General features: G+C 32.7%; 2 protein-coding genes across 5 annotated transcripts in view; one reads left to right on the top strand and one right to left on the bottom strand.

Moving 5' to 3' along the window:
* Position 1: 1 nt before the first annotated feature.
* LOC131931065 (unconventional prefoldin RPB5 interactor) lies at positions 2–5,256 on the top strand. 4 transcript variants are annotated; one of them, XM_059287756.1, is made up of 10 exons: positions 2–23; positions 981–1,069; positions 1,428–1,506; positions 1,748–1,883; positions 2,254–2,345; positions 2,433–2,496; positions 2,602–2,755; positions 3,097–3,331; positions 3,493–3,762; positions 5,101–5,256. In XM_059287756.1, the coding sequence occupies exons 2-10, from the start codon at positions 990–992 to the stop codon at positions 5,224–5,226; spliced, it is 1,236 nt and encodes a 411-aa protein (XP_059143739.1). In that variant the 5' UTR covers positions 2–23; positions 981–989; the 3' UTR covers positions 5,227–5,256. The 4 variants fall into 4 exon arrangements, with proteins under 4 accessions (XP_059143739.1, XP_059143741.1, XP_059143738.1 ...); XM_059287758.1 differs by lacking the exon at positions 2–23 and adding an exon at positions 214–346 and having other exon boundaries at positions 3,100–3,331; XM_059287755.1 differs by lacking the exon at positions 2–23 and adding an exon at positions 214–346.
* Positions 5,257–8,649: 3,393 nt separating this feature from the next.
* Positions 8,650–17,846, bottom strand: part of LOC131931062 (lysophosphatidylcholine acyltransferase 2) — a 28,024-nt gene continuing 18,827 nt past the window's right edge. The window contains exons 7-13 of the mRNA XM_059287753.1: positions 17,602–17,656; positions 17,110–17,192; positions 16,854–16,979; positions 16,395–16,560; positions 15,146–15,244; positions 14,877–15,018; positions 8,650–14,410 (exon numbers count right to left, since the gene is read on the bottom strand). Coding sequence (XP_059143736.1) covers positions 14,229–14,410; positions 14,877–15,018; positions 15,146–15,244; positions 16,395–16,560; positions 16,854–16,979; positions 17,110–17,192; positions 17,602–17,656 — 853 coding nt within the window. The 3' untranslated portion in view covers positions 8,650–14,228. The remainder of the gene's footprint in view (positions 14,411–14,876; positions 15,019–15,145; positions 15,245–16,394; positions 16,561–16,853; positions 16,980–17,109; positions 17,193–17,601; positions 17,657–17,846) is intronic.

Genomic DNA, 17,846 nt, shown 5'->3' with positions numbered 1-17,846 from the left:
ACTTTTTAACTCATAAGCTCGAAGTGAGATATTAAAAGAAAATCTAGATCTAGCTTTATTTCCAATATAAAGCATATGAAGCTTTTAAAACCCAAATTTAAAAAATAAAATTTTTAGGCCCAATAAAATATTTTGGCTAACTAACATATCAAAAATTATCAAATTAATATTATTATTCTTAAAATTGCGATTCAATTTGAAGGTTAGGGGGCCTAAATATAATAAATAAAAACTTAGCATCACCGAGGAAATTATTTGATTCAAAATTTACTTAAATCTGTCACTTTTTACTCTGCTTACTAGAATCTAGCCTCTAGATTGACTAGATCTAGATCTATATATCTAAGTAATTTAGTAATTTTAACTAGGCCTAATGTTAACTAATTTTTAATTTAGGTTACAGTAAAGTAACAATCTTATAATTCTTATAAGTTATTATCTGTGGATGGGTTTGTGGTCAAAATCAAAGTCTTGTTGTTTGACAAAGTGAAAGTTGTATGTTAAAGTAAAAGTATGTATGTTTGTTTATGTTTGGTTGTTTATGATTTTCAAATATTTAAAATTATTTATAGATCTAGGCCCTACCCCTATTATTTCCTATTAATTTTATTATTAAGTTAGGCCTATAATTAATATTTATTACTGTAATATAATTGGCCTACTATTTAAAATATAGGCCTACACATCATATAATATCATATGATATGAACATTGACAAGTCTTGTCAATGTTGTGTTCACATATAAATATATAATCATATAGGCCTGATCATTATCATAATGATCAGACATATTGACATCAGACATAATATAATAATTTTTTAAATAAATATAATAATATAATTATAATTAATTATCTTGGCACCTTGCAGGCTTAAGTAAATAAGTATAGACCACTCTAACTATATTACTATTACTAACTATATTAATAATTAATAAGTAATGAGTACCTTTTAAATGTAATATGTTTGGATATTTCAGAACTTAATAATGGATCCAAAGCATTTAGCAAGGTTGAAAGAAGAGCAACAGAAAGCTATTCAGGAGACAGATACTAAGATTGAACAGATGTAAATTAAAAATTTTCCCATAAATATAGATCTATATTGTTTTTATCAATGCCTCGTTTTGTATTTAAAGTCACCGTTTAGTTTCTGTGCTAGAAGTTTAACAAGAAAGCTATTAAGTTCAATTTAGTGTAGCATATAAATAGCACTTTACTAGTTTCTAAAGGTATACGATTTAAAAAAAAAAATACAAATATAATTCTCCTTAAAATCATGTTTAGTTTAGGGCTTGGACTTATCATATAGGCCTACCATATTTTTTTTTGTGTATAATATAGAACAAACAAATTACATTTAGTCTTCTAGCACAACAATGGAAGCTTTAAGCAGGTCTAAAACAGTTTTTATTTATTTCTCACAGGGAAAAGTTCAAAACAGATTATAAAGCTCTGCAAGATAGATTAAAAACTCTTCCAGATAAAATCACACATGATGTTATGGTAATGTTATTGTATAAGCCTGTTTCAGAGATGGTCTTATTATAAATAGATATAAATGCCACAAGAGATTTTAGAAAATAAATTGTAGACAACACCAGAATAATTAAACAATCATTTTAGTGTTAGTTTTATATTCTTCATTCTTGATGCCAAAGTTCAAAATTGAATTTACACTGCTATATATCAGTATTGAGTTATATTAAATTCTTATCACTAAAATATATTGTTTTTTGACATTCAGGTGCCTTTTGGGAAATTAGCATTTATGCCTGGTCAGATAGTCCATACTAATGAGATTCTTGTTCTGCTTGGGGATAATTGGTTTGTTGAAAGATCTGCCAAACAGGCAGCTGAGATAGCTGAAAGGAGGATCAAAGGTCAGCGTACAACATAATTTGAAATGGTATACAACAATAGGGTTTTGCAATGAGAAGTTAAGGAAGCAGTAAAGAGTGTTCAATGTATGGTATTCTTACACATACTGTGGTCACAAACAATTGGTGTACTTAACCTCATCTATTCAATTGATCATCAGACCAAAAAGGGAATAAAAACTGTCAGAGTCTGTATTATCTAGATAGAATGAAATAATTATCTAAAATATGTTAAATTGCTCTGTTACTACTTTTCTAAGCAAACAAAAACTGCTCTAATTTTTTAATGTTTGATGTTTGCTCTGTATTTGTATACTTTATATACTTTGAGCAATCTTTTAAAGAGGAAAGAATATTTGTACCACTCTTTCAGAGCTTAATAAAACTGTAAATGGTTTGAAAAGCCAGAGAAAACTACTTGAACCACGCATAGACTTTACTTCACAACTGCAAGCAGAACTGATGGCAAGTACTACAGATTTTTCATGATGTTGATGGTTGATGTTATAACCCATATATTTGAGTATTTACTTTACCTTATTTTATAAACAGGGTCAAGGGGATGTAAATGAAATAGTTGAAGAGTTTGATGAAGAAAAGGAGAAATTGTGGGATGGTAATAAATACATTTTGTATACTTTTTTTCCCACATACAGTTTTGAACTTTATTTCTTTTCTTAGTTAAAAATATCTCTTAAAATAACGATTATTTTAATTTCAGAACAGCATAAGAAAAATGTGCGCAGGTATAAAGAAGAGTTAAAACACAAGACAAATGAACCTGCTAGGAGTGAAATGAATGCAGTCAACACAGATCTCTGGTCAAGGCTTGATGAGCTAGAGAGATTAGAAGCTGAAAAGGGTGAGCTAAAAAGGTAAGCAGCTTTAAAACAAGTCCAATGATGTATCTAAAATCTTAAGTTCTTAAATATCAACATTTGAGATAACTAATTAATTTTAATAGTTGTGTTTTGTTTTTTTTGCTTTTTTAAGATATACAATTATTTTTTTCCTGTATTCTAAGAAATATTGAATTGTTATTTTTTCAACATCTTAACTAAGTTAAAGCCATGCCTCACTTTCTCTCTTTTCCCTCATATAAGTTCACAAAATGTGATGGAAAGTAGAAACATCACATCATACATCTCTTGCAGTCATGCACAGAATTTAAAAAAGAAACAACATTTTGAGATGCGCAAATTTGATTTGTTTTCAGCAGTTCAGAATCTGAAGATGAGGAAGCAGATTCTAGAGTGGTAGATACAAAAGTAACATTAGAAAAAAAGCCATCAAATAAAGCTGTTCAATGGGAGGACACACAGACACATACAAGTAGCCAGGAAGAGGAATCTGAAGATGATAACTTGTCCAATGAAGATGAAGAAGAGGTAGCCGGCCAAGAAGTTAAAAGAATAATAACTTTTCATCATACACCAACACCAGCCATACTGGTCAGTAACAGTGGATATTTTATTAAATAAACTTTCGGTTACTTTAAATTATTGGCTGATTTGAACAGTCAAATATTACACCTACCTAAGTCTGAATACATTGCTTACCGAAAAAATTGTTGCCGCTGTACAATAAAATTCATAATAATATAATCCATCAGCCTCATCAAGTGATGACAGAAGGGGACACAAGTATTCAAAGTCCTGCTGACATTTATAAACTTTACTGCCCCAAGCCAATATTAAAAAAAGTGATTTGTGAAGAAACCAATGAAAATATAAGCCAAAATATGGATAAAATGGTTGCTTCCCTTGAAGAGGACAGAACAGAGTATTGTTTGTTTACAGAAAAAGACAGTAATTGTTCTGAACACAGGTCTAGCTCCACAGACTCTTTTTCATATGAAAAGACACAATCTAAAGCTTCCTTGGTAAGAAAACATCTTTAAAAAATAATTCATCAACCTATTTTACATTGCTTTTGCTTAGGCTCCTTTGTTTGTGGTCAAATCTTATAATTCCGTTTTGACCCATTTTTCATTGGAGCTTTTTTCTTCAAAGTTCATGGAAAACTGCATTTCCGGTAATAACAAAATAATATCTCATTTTTAGTCTAATTAAAATTGATTCAAAGAAAACTATATTTGAAAATAATAGGGGGGATAACTAAGTTGTAGTGATCACTTGATCAGCCAGGAGAGAATGTTTACCAATCTTAAAGCAGACAGACATCAATTAAAAAACGGTAAAGATACTTTTGTGTTTAATAGGGCAGGGTCCACTCATTTCTTGGATTTAATTCAAATTAGTGAATAGTCTGGTCAATACTGTGCCCATCTGCCTTTACTTTCCCTAACATAGTCTGATCTGCTGGGCAGTTTCAATGATGTTCTACAAACTTCAGTCTTGAATCCTAACCCAGACTTTTGGGTTAGCAGTCATGCATTGTACAACCTGGCCAAGCAGTTAATGAGAGCAGTAATATATAAAATGATTTTTATTTGGCCTAAGGGATTATGAATGCTAGTCATTTATTAAAATTGTTGACTTTAGAATAACCCCTAGGAAAGAATATTTGTTGCACTTATTTTTTAAAAGCTTTGAAAACTATTCTATTTTTACAATTCCTAGATGTATTTTTTTTTTTCAAATGTTATTGAAAAAAGTTCAGGTAATTACATAAAGTCGTGGTCGAGTCGGTAAAGCTCATGGTTGCTATATCGCAAAGTCTCAAGTTCGAACCCTCGGGCAGATGAGGCTCGTTAGCTGGGGACAGCCACTCTTCTAGGAGAGACAACTCCAAAATCAAACAACTGCTGCCTTGTAGTTTGTTCTTGGTTGGACAAAGGCTATGGAAGCAAATCCAAAAAGAAAAGCAGGCTGAAATCGGAGTCAATGGCCTCTATGGCGCATAACCAGTTGACACGTAACGCTTAATTGTGTTGGAGGCGTGGTCGAGTCGACAAAAAGGTCATGGTTGATAAATTCGAACAGTCTCGAGTTCAAACACTGGCAGATAAATCTCGATCCCCTTCAACACTAATAATTAAGAACGAGGAAGAAGAAGAAGAATTACTTCTACCCTTATAACTTTAAAAGGCATGTGCTGAAAGCTATCAACTCTTTCAATAAACAAGCAGACATGCTTGGACAAACAGATCTTCTTGTACTTAACTTAAATGGATCAGTTCTCATTGCTTCACTCTTAATTGTCATTAAATTCTCATCTTCTCTAATGTTAATACAAGTAATTGTGTTATCTTCCTCAGGCATTTACGGGCATGGTAGTTGAAAAATCAGATGTATCCAAGTCAGACACACCTAATCTAATTCCTAAGGATGACCCACCCAAGAGGGTATCAAAATTTAGATCAGAGAGAATGTCACAGCACTGACAGAATGACATTAAAGAATTTTTTTTTAAATGAGTTTTGTTTCAATTTTTTTTCTCCCTCCCATAGTTTTGTTGTTTGCTTCAAATATAATTACTCTAATGTGACATTAAAATGATAAACTCATAGTAAAAGCATTGAATCTTTTCTTGTTGATAGGATTATCTGTATCACAACATAAAATAATTTTAATCCTCTAATTTTATATCTCTCTATTAAGTGTTATTTTAAAAAATCTAAGCAACTCAAAAAAAATGCCACTATCCCTAGTATTAAAGTATCATTCACTTCCTTTGCATAGCATACAAACTATTACTAAAAACCATTTAACTTTTAATATCAATATCATGTAAATATCTTATTCTCAGCTATGTCATAATTACCAACTTCAATTACAAGCGAGAAAAACCTTGTACAGGTACAGAAGTCAAACACCAGTAACACAGTGATTACTGTAGCAAACACAACATAAAGAGAGTAACAGAGATGTTACATGTATGACAAATTTTTATTTAAAAGATAAGAAATCATAGTAATTGGCAGTTTAATTAACTTAGTACATTGTGATGCTGTCTTAATGAAGCAAAATAAAATAATTCCATTTTAACTAAATACTTCTAAAAATTTTTACCACAATAACTATTTAGTATGAAATATTGAACAAGAAGACAGTTTAATGATTTATTATCAAAATAATAAAACGACCTGATGTGTTTTAATGCGTGCGGCGTCAATTCGGCCAATGACGAAACGGCCCCGTCAAAACGACCCCGAAAAAACGGCCCCGTCAAAACGACCCCGTCAAATCGGCCCCGTCAAAAGGGCCAGCGACATATGGACCCCGTCATATAGGCTCCCGACAAATAGACTCCCGTCATTTAGGCTACCGACAAATAGGCTCCCGTTATATAGGCTCCCGACAAAAGGGCTCCAGTCAATAAGGCTCACGACAAATAGGCTCCCGTCATTTTGGCTCCCGACATAAAGGCTCCCGTCATTTAGTTTTTTCCACAAAACGGCCCCCGTCATTACGACTCCCGACAAATGGGCTCCCGCCATTTAGTTTCTCCACAAAACGGCCCCCGTCATTACGACTCCCGACAAATAGGCTAGCGCCATTTTGGCTCACGACAAAAAGGCCCCTGTCAATTTGGCTCCAGACAAAAGGACCTCTGATAATACCGTTTCTGTAGAGACTAAGTCTCCCGGTGAAGCGGTCTCATTGAATATGACACCTGCCAGATATAGATATAGATATAGATATAGATATAGATATAGATATAGATATAGATATAGATATAGATATAGATATAGATATAGATATAGATATAGATATAGATATAGATATAGATATAGATATAGATATAGATATAGATAAAGATAAAGATAAAGAGAGAGAGAGAGAGAGAGATAGAGAGAGAGAGAGATGTCGATGTCGATGTCGATGTCGATGTCGATGTAGATGTAGATGTAGATGTAGATGTAGATGTAGATGTAGATGTAGATATAGATATATAGATAAAAATATTTTTGCGGGTCGGCCCATTTTTTCTAGTTCCGCCACTGAATACAACGTATGCATCTCTTGTTCGGCAGGATTTATTTTTATATTAGTTTATCTATTATAAAATATAGTATGTTTTAATTGGCTACAGGACATTACCCCCCTGGATATTTCCCCCCCCCCCCCGTATTTACCCCCGGAGGAATAACCCCCCTGTCAATTACCCCCTGTCAATTACCCCCCCCCCCCCCCCGGGGAATTACTCCCCCCCCCCCTCTCAAGTTAAAACCCTAACTCTATCTAGAATTTTATACCTATATACTACTTTAATCCAAACCTTAAGAAAAAGACCAAAACCTAAAACTTCACACAAAACCAAAATCAAAGCTAGACACAACCCTAACCCTAACCCTATTCCTTACCCTAACCCTAGCCCTATCCCTATCCCTAGCCCTAAACCTAAACCTAAACCTAAACCTAAACCTAAACCAAAACCAAAACCTAAACCTAAACCTAGACCTAAACCTAAACCTAAACCTAAACCTAAACCTAAACCTAAACCTAACCCTAACCCTAACCCTAACCCTAACCCTAGCCATAAACCTAACCCTAAACCCAGCCCTAACCCTAACCCTAACCCTGTCCGGGGGGGGGGGGGTAATGTCCTACTGGGCGGGGGGTAATTGACAGGGGGGTAATTGACAGGGGGTAATTACTCTGGGGGGTAATGTCGGGGGGAAATATCCGGGGGGTAATTGACAGGGGGGAAATGCCCTGTTCCCGTTTTAATTTAAGGGTCATCTATCTATGACATCCATAATTGAGTCGGTTATAGGCTGTTCCAACTCATTGTGTGGGGAGAAGGGTCCACGCTGTACCTTCCTAACTGCAATATGCTTGTACAGGGGCGTAGCGAGGGGGGGGGGGGGGGGGCGGGGGTGCAGACCGCACCGGTTGACACCATTTAGGAGGGTGACACAAAGGCAAAAATAGCAAAATATATAGAGAAAAAGTTGAGGGGGTGGGGGTGCAAATCGAAAGTTTGGGGGGGGGGGGGGGGTGCAAATCGAAAACTTGAAAGATTGTCCCCGGGAAGGGTCGCAACGCCTCTGGGGGAGAGGTGACACCATTAAGTGCCGCACCGGGTGACACCCGACCTCGCTACGCCACTGTGCTTGTAGGTTATCAAAACAAAATGCTGTTATCATGTTAACATCATGTATATCATACATTTACACTTCTGTGCACGCTTTTAAGCAACAGATCTTTTCTGTTGTAAATTAAACATTATCAAAACTTTAGAATTGGTGGAATTTAGCTGTTAAGGGCTCTATTTGTTTGTGAATTAATGTTGGTTCATGAAAAAATAATTTCATTCGGGCATTAAAAAGAGGTTATGGTGGTATTGGAGGTAGGACACAATGGTTACTTTTATGCCAATAGTGGTCATATCATTCATTTTTCTGGAGCCAATATGTCGGGAGTCATTTTGTCAAAAGCCAATATGTCGGGAGCCCAATTGCCGGGAGCCAATATGTCGGGAGCCCATTTGTCGGTAGCCAAAATGTCGTGAGCCCATTTGCCGGGAGCCCATTTGTCTTGAGCCCTTATGTCGGGAGCCAATATGTCGGGAGCCGCTTTGTCGGGAGCCAATATGTCCCGAGCCTATTTGTCAGGGGTTAATATGTCGGGAGTCCATTTGTCGGGAGCCTAAATATCGGGAGCCCATTTGTCGGGAGCCTATATGTCGCAAGTCAATATGACGGGAGCCCATTTGACGGGAGCCAATATGTCGGGGCCCTTTTGACGGGGCTATTTTGACGGGGTCGGTTTGTCGGGAGTCGAGTTGACGGGGTCGTATTAACGGGGCCGTTTTGACGGGGCCGATTTGTCCCGGGCCGTTTTGACAGGGCACCGTTTTAATGTTTTGACTACGAGAAGGTTTGGGTCAACATGTTTGCTAAATTAATAAACAAAACTACAAAAAAGTGTATTAACAATTTTCGAAGACTATTACAACACTTTTAATGAGCACACAGTAATGGAAGCTTTAAAGGAAAAAGATGATGAATTAAAAAAAAACATGCTGTAAACATATTCAGTAATAGAGCTATATGATGCCAGCTTGTAACTAGAGAACAGTTATTTAAAAACAGGAACAGCCAATAATATACATCACAGTTTAAAAGACAATTTTATTGCTATTAAAATTATATTTTTCTTTATTAGTTAAATGCAATACATTTAAACTAAAGTATTCATAGAAGAATTATTTTTTTTGTTAAATTAGTGTGAGGTTTTTGTAATATTAGTAATAAAACTATTATTTTTTGGCAATATTTAAGGCTTCAGCTATTAAGCACCAATTTTTCCAAATGTAAAAAAAGCTACCAACATTCTAGCTAATGTAAACATAGGAAGCTATTTTTTTTTTACAGCGACCATGGCAGAGATAAACAATAAGGTGATCAGCAAGCAGATGGAATCTAACTCATGTTGGCAGAAAGGCCACTTTTGGAAGAACTTAGAAGAAAATTATTCTAATAAAACCATTTAATAGAAATCAGCTTATATTTATGAAGAGAAAAAAAGATATTAAAATGTATATTTTTACAGCTTTTTAAATAAAAAAAACACTAAACTATGATGCATGGAACTGATTTAATGAACTGACAATGTGAATGAATTGGAGGGAATCTTAATAAAAACGGCACTATACTACTGAACATAAACACAGACAGCTCATCTGTATAAAGTGTAGAAATGGTTAATGTAATGCAGCTAAGATACAAAATCAGCCTTTATTTTACCTGCTTTTTTCTGAATACTGCCAGTTGTTGGCTTATTTTACAACTGTGATTAAACATTAAGGTCAAGCCTTATTTATTCGTAACTTTACACCACAGTGCAAACCAATTATCACAATATATTTGCATTTTCAAATTTTTACACTTGACATTTAAATCATGTTTTTATAAAGGTAAACTTGAATTTTTTCTGTAATACACAAAATTTAACTGTTGGTAAACATGATGCTATCTGACCTTTCCATATGGACACAAATATTACTGTTGGTAAAAATGATGCTATCTGACCTTTCCATATGGACACAAATATTACTGTTGGTAAAAATGATGCTATCTGACCACAACTGAACAATCTGCCTGGTTAAAATCATATATATCAGAAAATATTGTACTCTGCAGTAACTAAGGAGGGTAAGCTTGGATAAAGCTTTGAATAAAAATAGATATTTTAACATCCATTGGCAAATGATCCACAGCAAATCATTGTATATTAATTCTTATCAACAACTGGATACAGTAAAATGTAACAACAGAATCAACAGGTATAGGTATAGAAAACATTTCCACCCAGGTTATCTTTTTTGTCTCTAGTGAAATATCTAAACACAATTTCAGGATGTAAATCTGCCCAATGTGAGCTGATGGGTCTAATGTGATACAAGATAAGATATATGCACAGATTCTATAAATCCAGCTTGATAAGAATCATCTCAGTGCTGGGTTGTTGTTTTTTCTTTGCACTAAGCTTATGATTGTACAGATATAGGTTTTATAATAACTATATTTTATAATTGTATATTCAAGCGCCATAATGTTAAAACAGAAGCAGGTTGGTAAACAAAAATGAGCAGGCTATGAGGAGCTACAAGTAAGACGTCATTAAATTTGATCTAAGACCAGGCAGGTCTTAGGACTCAGTCTTCTGTGGCTCACTCACAACATGCTCAATCACATGAGTAAAAATTAAACAAAGAATGCTGGCATTAAAAGCTGTAACAATAACTTCAACATTGAAAACTTTGTTACAAGTAGCAAAACAATTATGTTCCTTGTTGATGCTGGCTATATTAATTAATAAACTCATGCTAGCTTATTATATTTAACATGGTTTCAAAACATAGACTGAATTAATAGATAAAGAACCTTTAGAAAAATACATTTTAAAAAAATTAAATTTTTTAAGAGGCGTCAAAGCATTACACCAACATAAATCTTTAAGATTTGATTCAAGTAATTTTGTTTACTTACTTTTCAAATGTGATTTCACAAGTTCTCTACACCCACTTATAATTGACAATAACTGTACTACAGTGTTATTGACTGCATATAATCATGTGAATTGCAGGTCTTTTTAATAAATCAGCTAATTATGCAGATTTCATTCACATGTGTAAATTATGCAGCCCGGCTGTAAAAAGTGAATAAATAAATAATCATATCCAACAGTTATAAAAGTGTTGTTTCCAATAAAATTAAGTGCATTATCATTTTTACCCAATTAAAAGTCAATGCTTACATTGTAAACTATTAAACCATTCAAAACCAATCAGATATAAACCTTAACTAGCATTACTTTAAACAAAACTGATACACTAATAGAAAAATATATAATAGAAATATGTGACTTCATTAATTGTGTGTTAAGCTTAAAAGAATCTGCACAGAAAATACAAGTAATCTTTTCATGTAAACAGGGCACATTCAACAGTTAGTGAAACTTTCTTGAGCAACACACAAATAGAATTTTTTATAAACTTTCCTACAACAAGAGTTGTTATTGTCCAGGCATAAAACTGATAATTTCAACATTCAATTTTGTACACAAGTTCCATAACACTGTTGTATAGGGAATCGCCACTTACTAACAAGTGTGTGTAATGTAACCAAAATAAAAGTAGATATGAACCATCACATAGTGATGCTGGAAAATTAAACACTAACACAAGCACATAGTAGATGTGACACAAATTTGGCTGGTTTATTAAGTTTTACAATGTAATCTTAGGTTGAATTATACCAAATTAATAATTGTAGAAAATTGTGATATTTATTCAAAATAATCAAGTGATAATGTAATAATGATGAATTGATATTTACTATGGACTGATATAAATGTATAAATCTTTACGGGAGGTAAATAAAAAAAGACATGTACAAATATCACCAGTCTCAACACTGCCAAATGTACTGGATGACGTTATACAGTTCAAGGGCAGATCACCACCAGAAAATTATTTCATTACAAAAGAAAAGTAAATTAACCAATTAATTTAATTTAAACCCCACATATAAAAACCATAACTAACAATAAAAAGGGAAATATGCATGAAATTGACTATCAATGTTCTTCAGTTATAAATACAAATTGTAAATACAGCAGGATACCATTTTATGGGAGAAATAAAAAGGAGCTGATTTTTAACACAGTGGGAATAGTATTTATCTTATGACTGCATCAGCCAAACGGATATAACACCGGATTTATCAGGTTGAAAAATGGATGCAGGATAAAACTTTGTCCAATCAGTTCAGTATGAGATAAAAAAATGTAAAATCTATAAAAATTACTTCAATTTATAGTTTATGTATTGGTTTGACAGTTGGAGTAGAGACTAAGAATTACGTCATGCATCCAAATTTCACCAATATGCACACTTGATCTATCAACAGGCCCGATCAAAGTTACCTGGGACATGCATAGTAATAAAATCAAACAGAGGCACTGGTCCTTTTAACATGCGCTGAAATGAAGCATGGTATAATAAGTCTCACTACAATTTATTCTGTTATTAAGAAACATTAAAACATTTATATGAGTTTAAAAAGCCATTTGTTATAAATTTTAAGCTATGTCAAAATGTTTATTTAATGTTTTGAACTACAAGGACCAGTTTTATTTAGTAAAATATTTTACTCCAATACCCTTTTTGACCTATGCATCAGGGGCCAGATAAGCAGGAGCTCATGGGATTCTATAACTGCAAAAAAAGTCAAAACCTGGCCATTGCTTTACCCTAATTGTGTCAGACTCATGCTCCAGCAGGGAAACAAACTTGAGCTTTTAGAGTTTGACATGACGTGCACTTAAAGCTAGACCACCACTCCACTAGTGTATTGGGGCATTGGCTATTATTATCTCAGAGAATCATTACATTATACAATCATGGCTATAAAAAATAGTGATGCTTTTAAAACAGTGTGGCTACTAAAACAATCACACAAACATTTCTGTATTACCTTGAATATATATTTTTAAAAGTAAAGCTATTGAAGTTTTATAAACTAACAACAGTCCCGAATTTAATAAATAATTTTATAAAACTAAAATACTGTAAAATAATGTTAACTAGTTAATAAAATCAAAATAAATTGGATTTAAATGTATCCCATTGGTGCAAGACACCAGTTCAGTCCAACATAATCATGTAATGTATGTGTACATTTCACATACACTTCATTTCAGACCAGCTAACATAACAATTCCAAGGTACAAATAATTTTACCAAAATAAATTGATATGATGAGCGCCTTTGGTAGCAATTTCAATATATAAGCAAAACGCTTTATTATCTTATATTGTGTAGCTTTACAATGTTTTACAGAGTATGAATGTATTTACAATGTACTGTGATCACTTCTGTTCAGTGAATATTGATTGTGATGGCCTATACTGGTAACTTAACAAAAATTAGAAATATAGGTACTAGCATGATTCCTTAACATAGTCTGGGTTATTGTGTAAATGGCTTAGCAAGCTTACTTAATACCTATATTTTTATCAAAATTGTTATGGTGTAAATGTAATTTCACATCAATTCAACTCGAATTTTTTTTTTGTCTTCATACATTGTAGGCTCAGCTCATGGTTTCTAAATACCTTTGAACAATAATACAAAGTAAAATGAACACAAACATAATCTTTGATTAAATATAAATCTCAGAACCAAAAAAGATGGAACTTAATCTCACTCAAATATAAATAACCAGCATTCAACATAAAGATAAACAAAATGTCATTACTAGTACTACTTGCAAAAGGTGCTATGCGGTTAAACATACTCCAGGTTGTCTCCTACAAAATGAAAAACAACTACATAATGGATTTGTAAGATACATTATCTATAAACAGTCAAATTTCATTTAAACATCTCTTTATATCTGAACAATATAGGATTTTCAAAATATATTTTGAAAGTAATTGTTTAATAAACAGTTTTACACAAAGCATCAAAGTTTGAATGCTTTTAGGGTAAATAAATACAGTAAAGGTACTAATGCAAATTATATTTTGAAGGATAATTAATTTTGCTTAATCCATGGGAGATAATATACTGTAGTAATGTTTAAAAACCCTCTAAATAAACCACGAGATTACCACCAATCAAGACTATTTTGTACAAAATGCATTACAAATATTGCACACAATTTGCCAATATTTTAAAATTAAATGTATGATTAATAAACTATTTTAATTTCAAACTGTTAATGCCAAACTGTTTGAGAGCAATTAGGATAAATTTTCTGATGTTTTTGTTATAATTTAAACTAAAATTAAAAATTTGTGTTTGTATAAAACACCTTGACTACTCAAATAAAAGCCTACACAGAACCAAAATTTTAATTTACAAAGCAACTAATTTTAAAAGCTAATAGGTAAAAAATAAATATACAGTCTTATTTCTTACAAACACCATTCACTGCATTTTTTTAGATGATTCATCCACCTTTAAACTCCATTGCTTAAAATCTGCTGCATGTCCATTGCTAAATTTATCTTTCTCAATGGCTGTTTGCTGAGAATCTTCTATTAGTTCACGGTAGGTCATAAACACCTTGGCATACTCAGGTTTCTTTTGTGCATAGTTTTTAAATTCATCTGTTGATATACATTTTACATAAGTGAGATTAGTGCATTTGTTGGACTATGTTAATGATTTGTAAGAAAAAAAGTATCCTATAAGATCTGTCATAGTTTCTCAATATGAAATAACTGGTTGAGGAAGCTAACTTAACACAATAAATGAGTAGATAAAATAACCCTCTCAAACTTTAACAAAAAGAACCTTTTCTTAGATTTTCTGACTAGTTTAATACTTGAAGAGTGTTTTAGACTTGGACAGCATAAAATAGTTGCTAAAATCTATAATTTAGGCCAACTTATGAATAAGAAATGTGGTTACTACAGCAAGCTACCCATTCTCTCCCCAATTAGTCAGGTGGTATCCACCATGGTCTAAAAGCTAAAACAATGGAAATGACTGAACATTGAGACTATCATATTTTCCCAATGAGTTAGTAACTAGTTTTTATCAATGTTGACATAAGCATAAAACCATTCTTACCAAGTGTTATTTTGCCATCAAGATTTAGATCTGCTTCAACAAAAATCTTCTTTACATCTGCATAAGGAACGTTGAAAGCTCGTTGGAGAATTTGCTGCAAATCTTGCTCGGTAATATGCCCTTTGTTATCTGTGTCAAACAGCTGATGAAAAACAAAATTATATTTTAATTTCTATGAAATAACAATGTTATTAATAATTCGTACACAAAAGCATATCTTGTTTCTTCAAGCTGAAAATGTAATTATCCTACATAAATTGTTCTGGTACCTGAAATGCGAGTTGGATGGTTTCTTCACTGTTGGCTGGGGCTGATACAAGGGACAAACCTATAACATACTCTCTGAAGTCAATTGTGCCAGAACCATCCTGTGTAAACAAAACAATTTTTTAAAGTTTAAACATTAAAAAGTATACAGCTGGATGTATTGTTTTAGAATTGAGGTTATTAAATACAATAGGATGACTTTTTACTCTGTAATGTCATGTTTAAAATGGACTTGTTTTGGTACTCAAACCTTAAAAACTTTTTTATCCTGTCTATTCAAATATACAATTCAAATATAATTAATGGAAATTGAAAACTCTACATAATACTATTAATTTATTTATTGTAGAAAGGAATTGTAATTAACTTTAGTCAAGAACAAAAAATTTTCAAAGTGGAAACATTTCAGTTAAGAAAATGAATGAGAACATCTTTTTTTTACATAAATCATGATAAGATTAGTATTAGAACAAATATTTTATGATTTATCATTTTACGTACAATGTAACTGTTTAGATGTGACTGATATAGGAGATCAATACGTTTAAATAAAATAGAATTTGCAAAGTACTTTTACAAAAACCTTTCTTAATTACACAAAACAAAGTATACAAAAAAAGTGCAGGAAGTAAAAAAAAAAAGTAAAGTTTCTTTTTCAAACCTGATGGTCTATGGGGCAAGTGAAGTAGAGTTCACTTGTTTCTGTGACCTCGGCATATGAAGAGATAGTGTGGTCAGCACTATGCCCAGCCGCCTTTACTTTCCCTAACATGAGTTAGGTACCCATCAGAGTTGGGTGGACTCAGGGACGGTCTGCTGAGTTGAACCCGGATTCGAACTCGAGACTTACGGGTTAGTAGTCCAGCTCTCTACCGCTAGACCACTCCGTCCCGCAGGAAGTAAACACAACCCTATATCACATCTCTAGTGACATCATGACCAAGACAACTGATTATAAGCTATGATACAGCTGGCAGCATTGTTACTATACCACAGCAAATGGGCTTGAACACTGAGTTGATCCATCTTCAATCATTGCTTAGTTAAGAGCTAATTCAACTTGAAAATATTTTAATATATTAAATACCTTTGTAAAACCAAAAGGGTTTTTAATGATTTTTAAAAAATAAAATAGCAATTTATATGTTTGTTTGAAATATTTTAATATAATCACTCTGAAAGTACTTATAACTTTTGAAAAAAATATGATACCATTAAATTTTAAGACTAGTTTGTTTTTTATCTACTTACTCTATCATACAGGTTAAATACTTGATGGAGTGCTTCAGATTTGGGCAGCATTAAATAGTTACTAAACTCATCGTAAGTAATTTGAGCAGCTTTTTTCTTTTCTGTTTTGTTCACTTTGATATCACGAAACTTTTGCAGATTCTCTTGAAGATCCTTGATTGTTACCCTAAAAATGGTTGTTCAAAATGTAAGAATTAACAAAATGTGAAAAAAAAATCTTTCTTTGACAAACAACCAGTTTCCTTCTATTAAAGTGCACCTAAGTGCTGGTTTAAATTTTTTTCTCTATGTTTAAATGGTGGGAGCTGGTTACTGTTTTCTTCCACCAAAACTCACATATCAACATTCAAAATCTTGTGTTTTAGCCTTAAGTAAATGCAACAACAAAGCTGCCCCGTCAGGCTACATTAAAAATGCATCACAATTGAAACCAGTATTAAAAAAAAGTGTGGCACACACCCAAGCTTAGAATGCAGCTTTTCAAACTCTACCAAACCCGAGCTGAGAGGAAGCTTTAGTTTATCAGCTGCTGTCATTAGCCTGCAGTCATCATATGTGTGGTCTGTAATGGGACACATCAGAGCCCTAAATGAAACAAAACAAATCTTTATAAATGATATTACTCATCAGACGATTCTTACAGAGATCAAGTTAGATGTAAACCTTAGATAACATTAAATTAAAACAAAATTTTTATTATTTTGAAGTTTAATACCTGGCCATAACTTCTCTAACATTATTTGCAAATAGTTTTGGATCTTTCTTTTCTTCCTCACTGGGGACGTACACAGGCAAGAACTGTGTGGTAAAAAAAAATTATAAATAGAAATAAAATCAAATTCCTTGCTAAGAAAAAAATTGCACCCAAAGCTGATGGCACATTTGGCTATCAGAACTGTTTGTTGAAGAAAATAGTAACAGATGTAAATAACCACTTTTTAAAAAAAAAACAAATCGCATCCATGTCAGAATCCATATGCAAAACCATGATTCTGACAACAAATCAAATCTATTTCCAGGTGGAGATTTTATAAAAATTCTAGGAAATATTACTGTAAATAAAATTATTAATGTATTTTTTTTTCTAACATTACATTCTCAAATTTTTTTTTGGTGAAATTCTTTAGAACGTAAGTAAAGTGACATCTCTAAGATGTTCAGATTGCTAGTTAAAAGAGTAAGAAAACTGAAGACCCATCAGGCTCACCTCTATTTCTATCCTAGTGTAAAACTGGCACAAAGTCAACCAAAGCTGAAGGAAGCTGAAGAAAAAAAAATGTGTGCCTTGATATAGATCTAATGCTTATGTAATCCTATTGACACATAACTAAATAAATAGCTGCTAAGTTTAACAACATTACATTTAATTTGAAAAATAGATGCTTGTTATTAGCTGTAAATGAGATGCTTTAAAATACTATTTCAGAGGTTAAATTTTATTAACTAAAGATG

Source organism: Physella acuta, unplaced genomic scaffold (genome assembly GCF_028476545.2).
Source record: "Physella acuta isolate Inbredline_101_S28 unplaced genomic scaffold, ASM2847654v3 ptg001885l, whole genome shotgun sequence".
NCBI lineage: Eukaryota > Metazoa > Mollusca > Gastropoda > Physidae > Physella > Physella acuta.
Note: the sequence above shows the minus strand (reverse complement) of the source record. Positions and strands in the feature narration are given on the sequence as shown.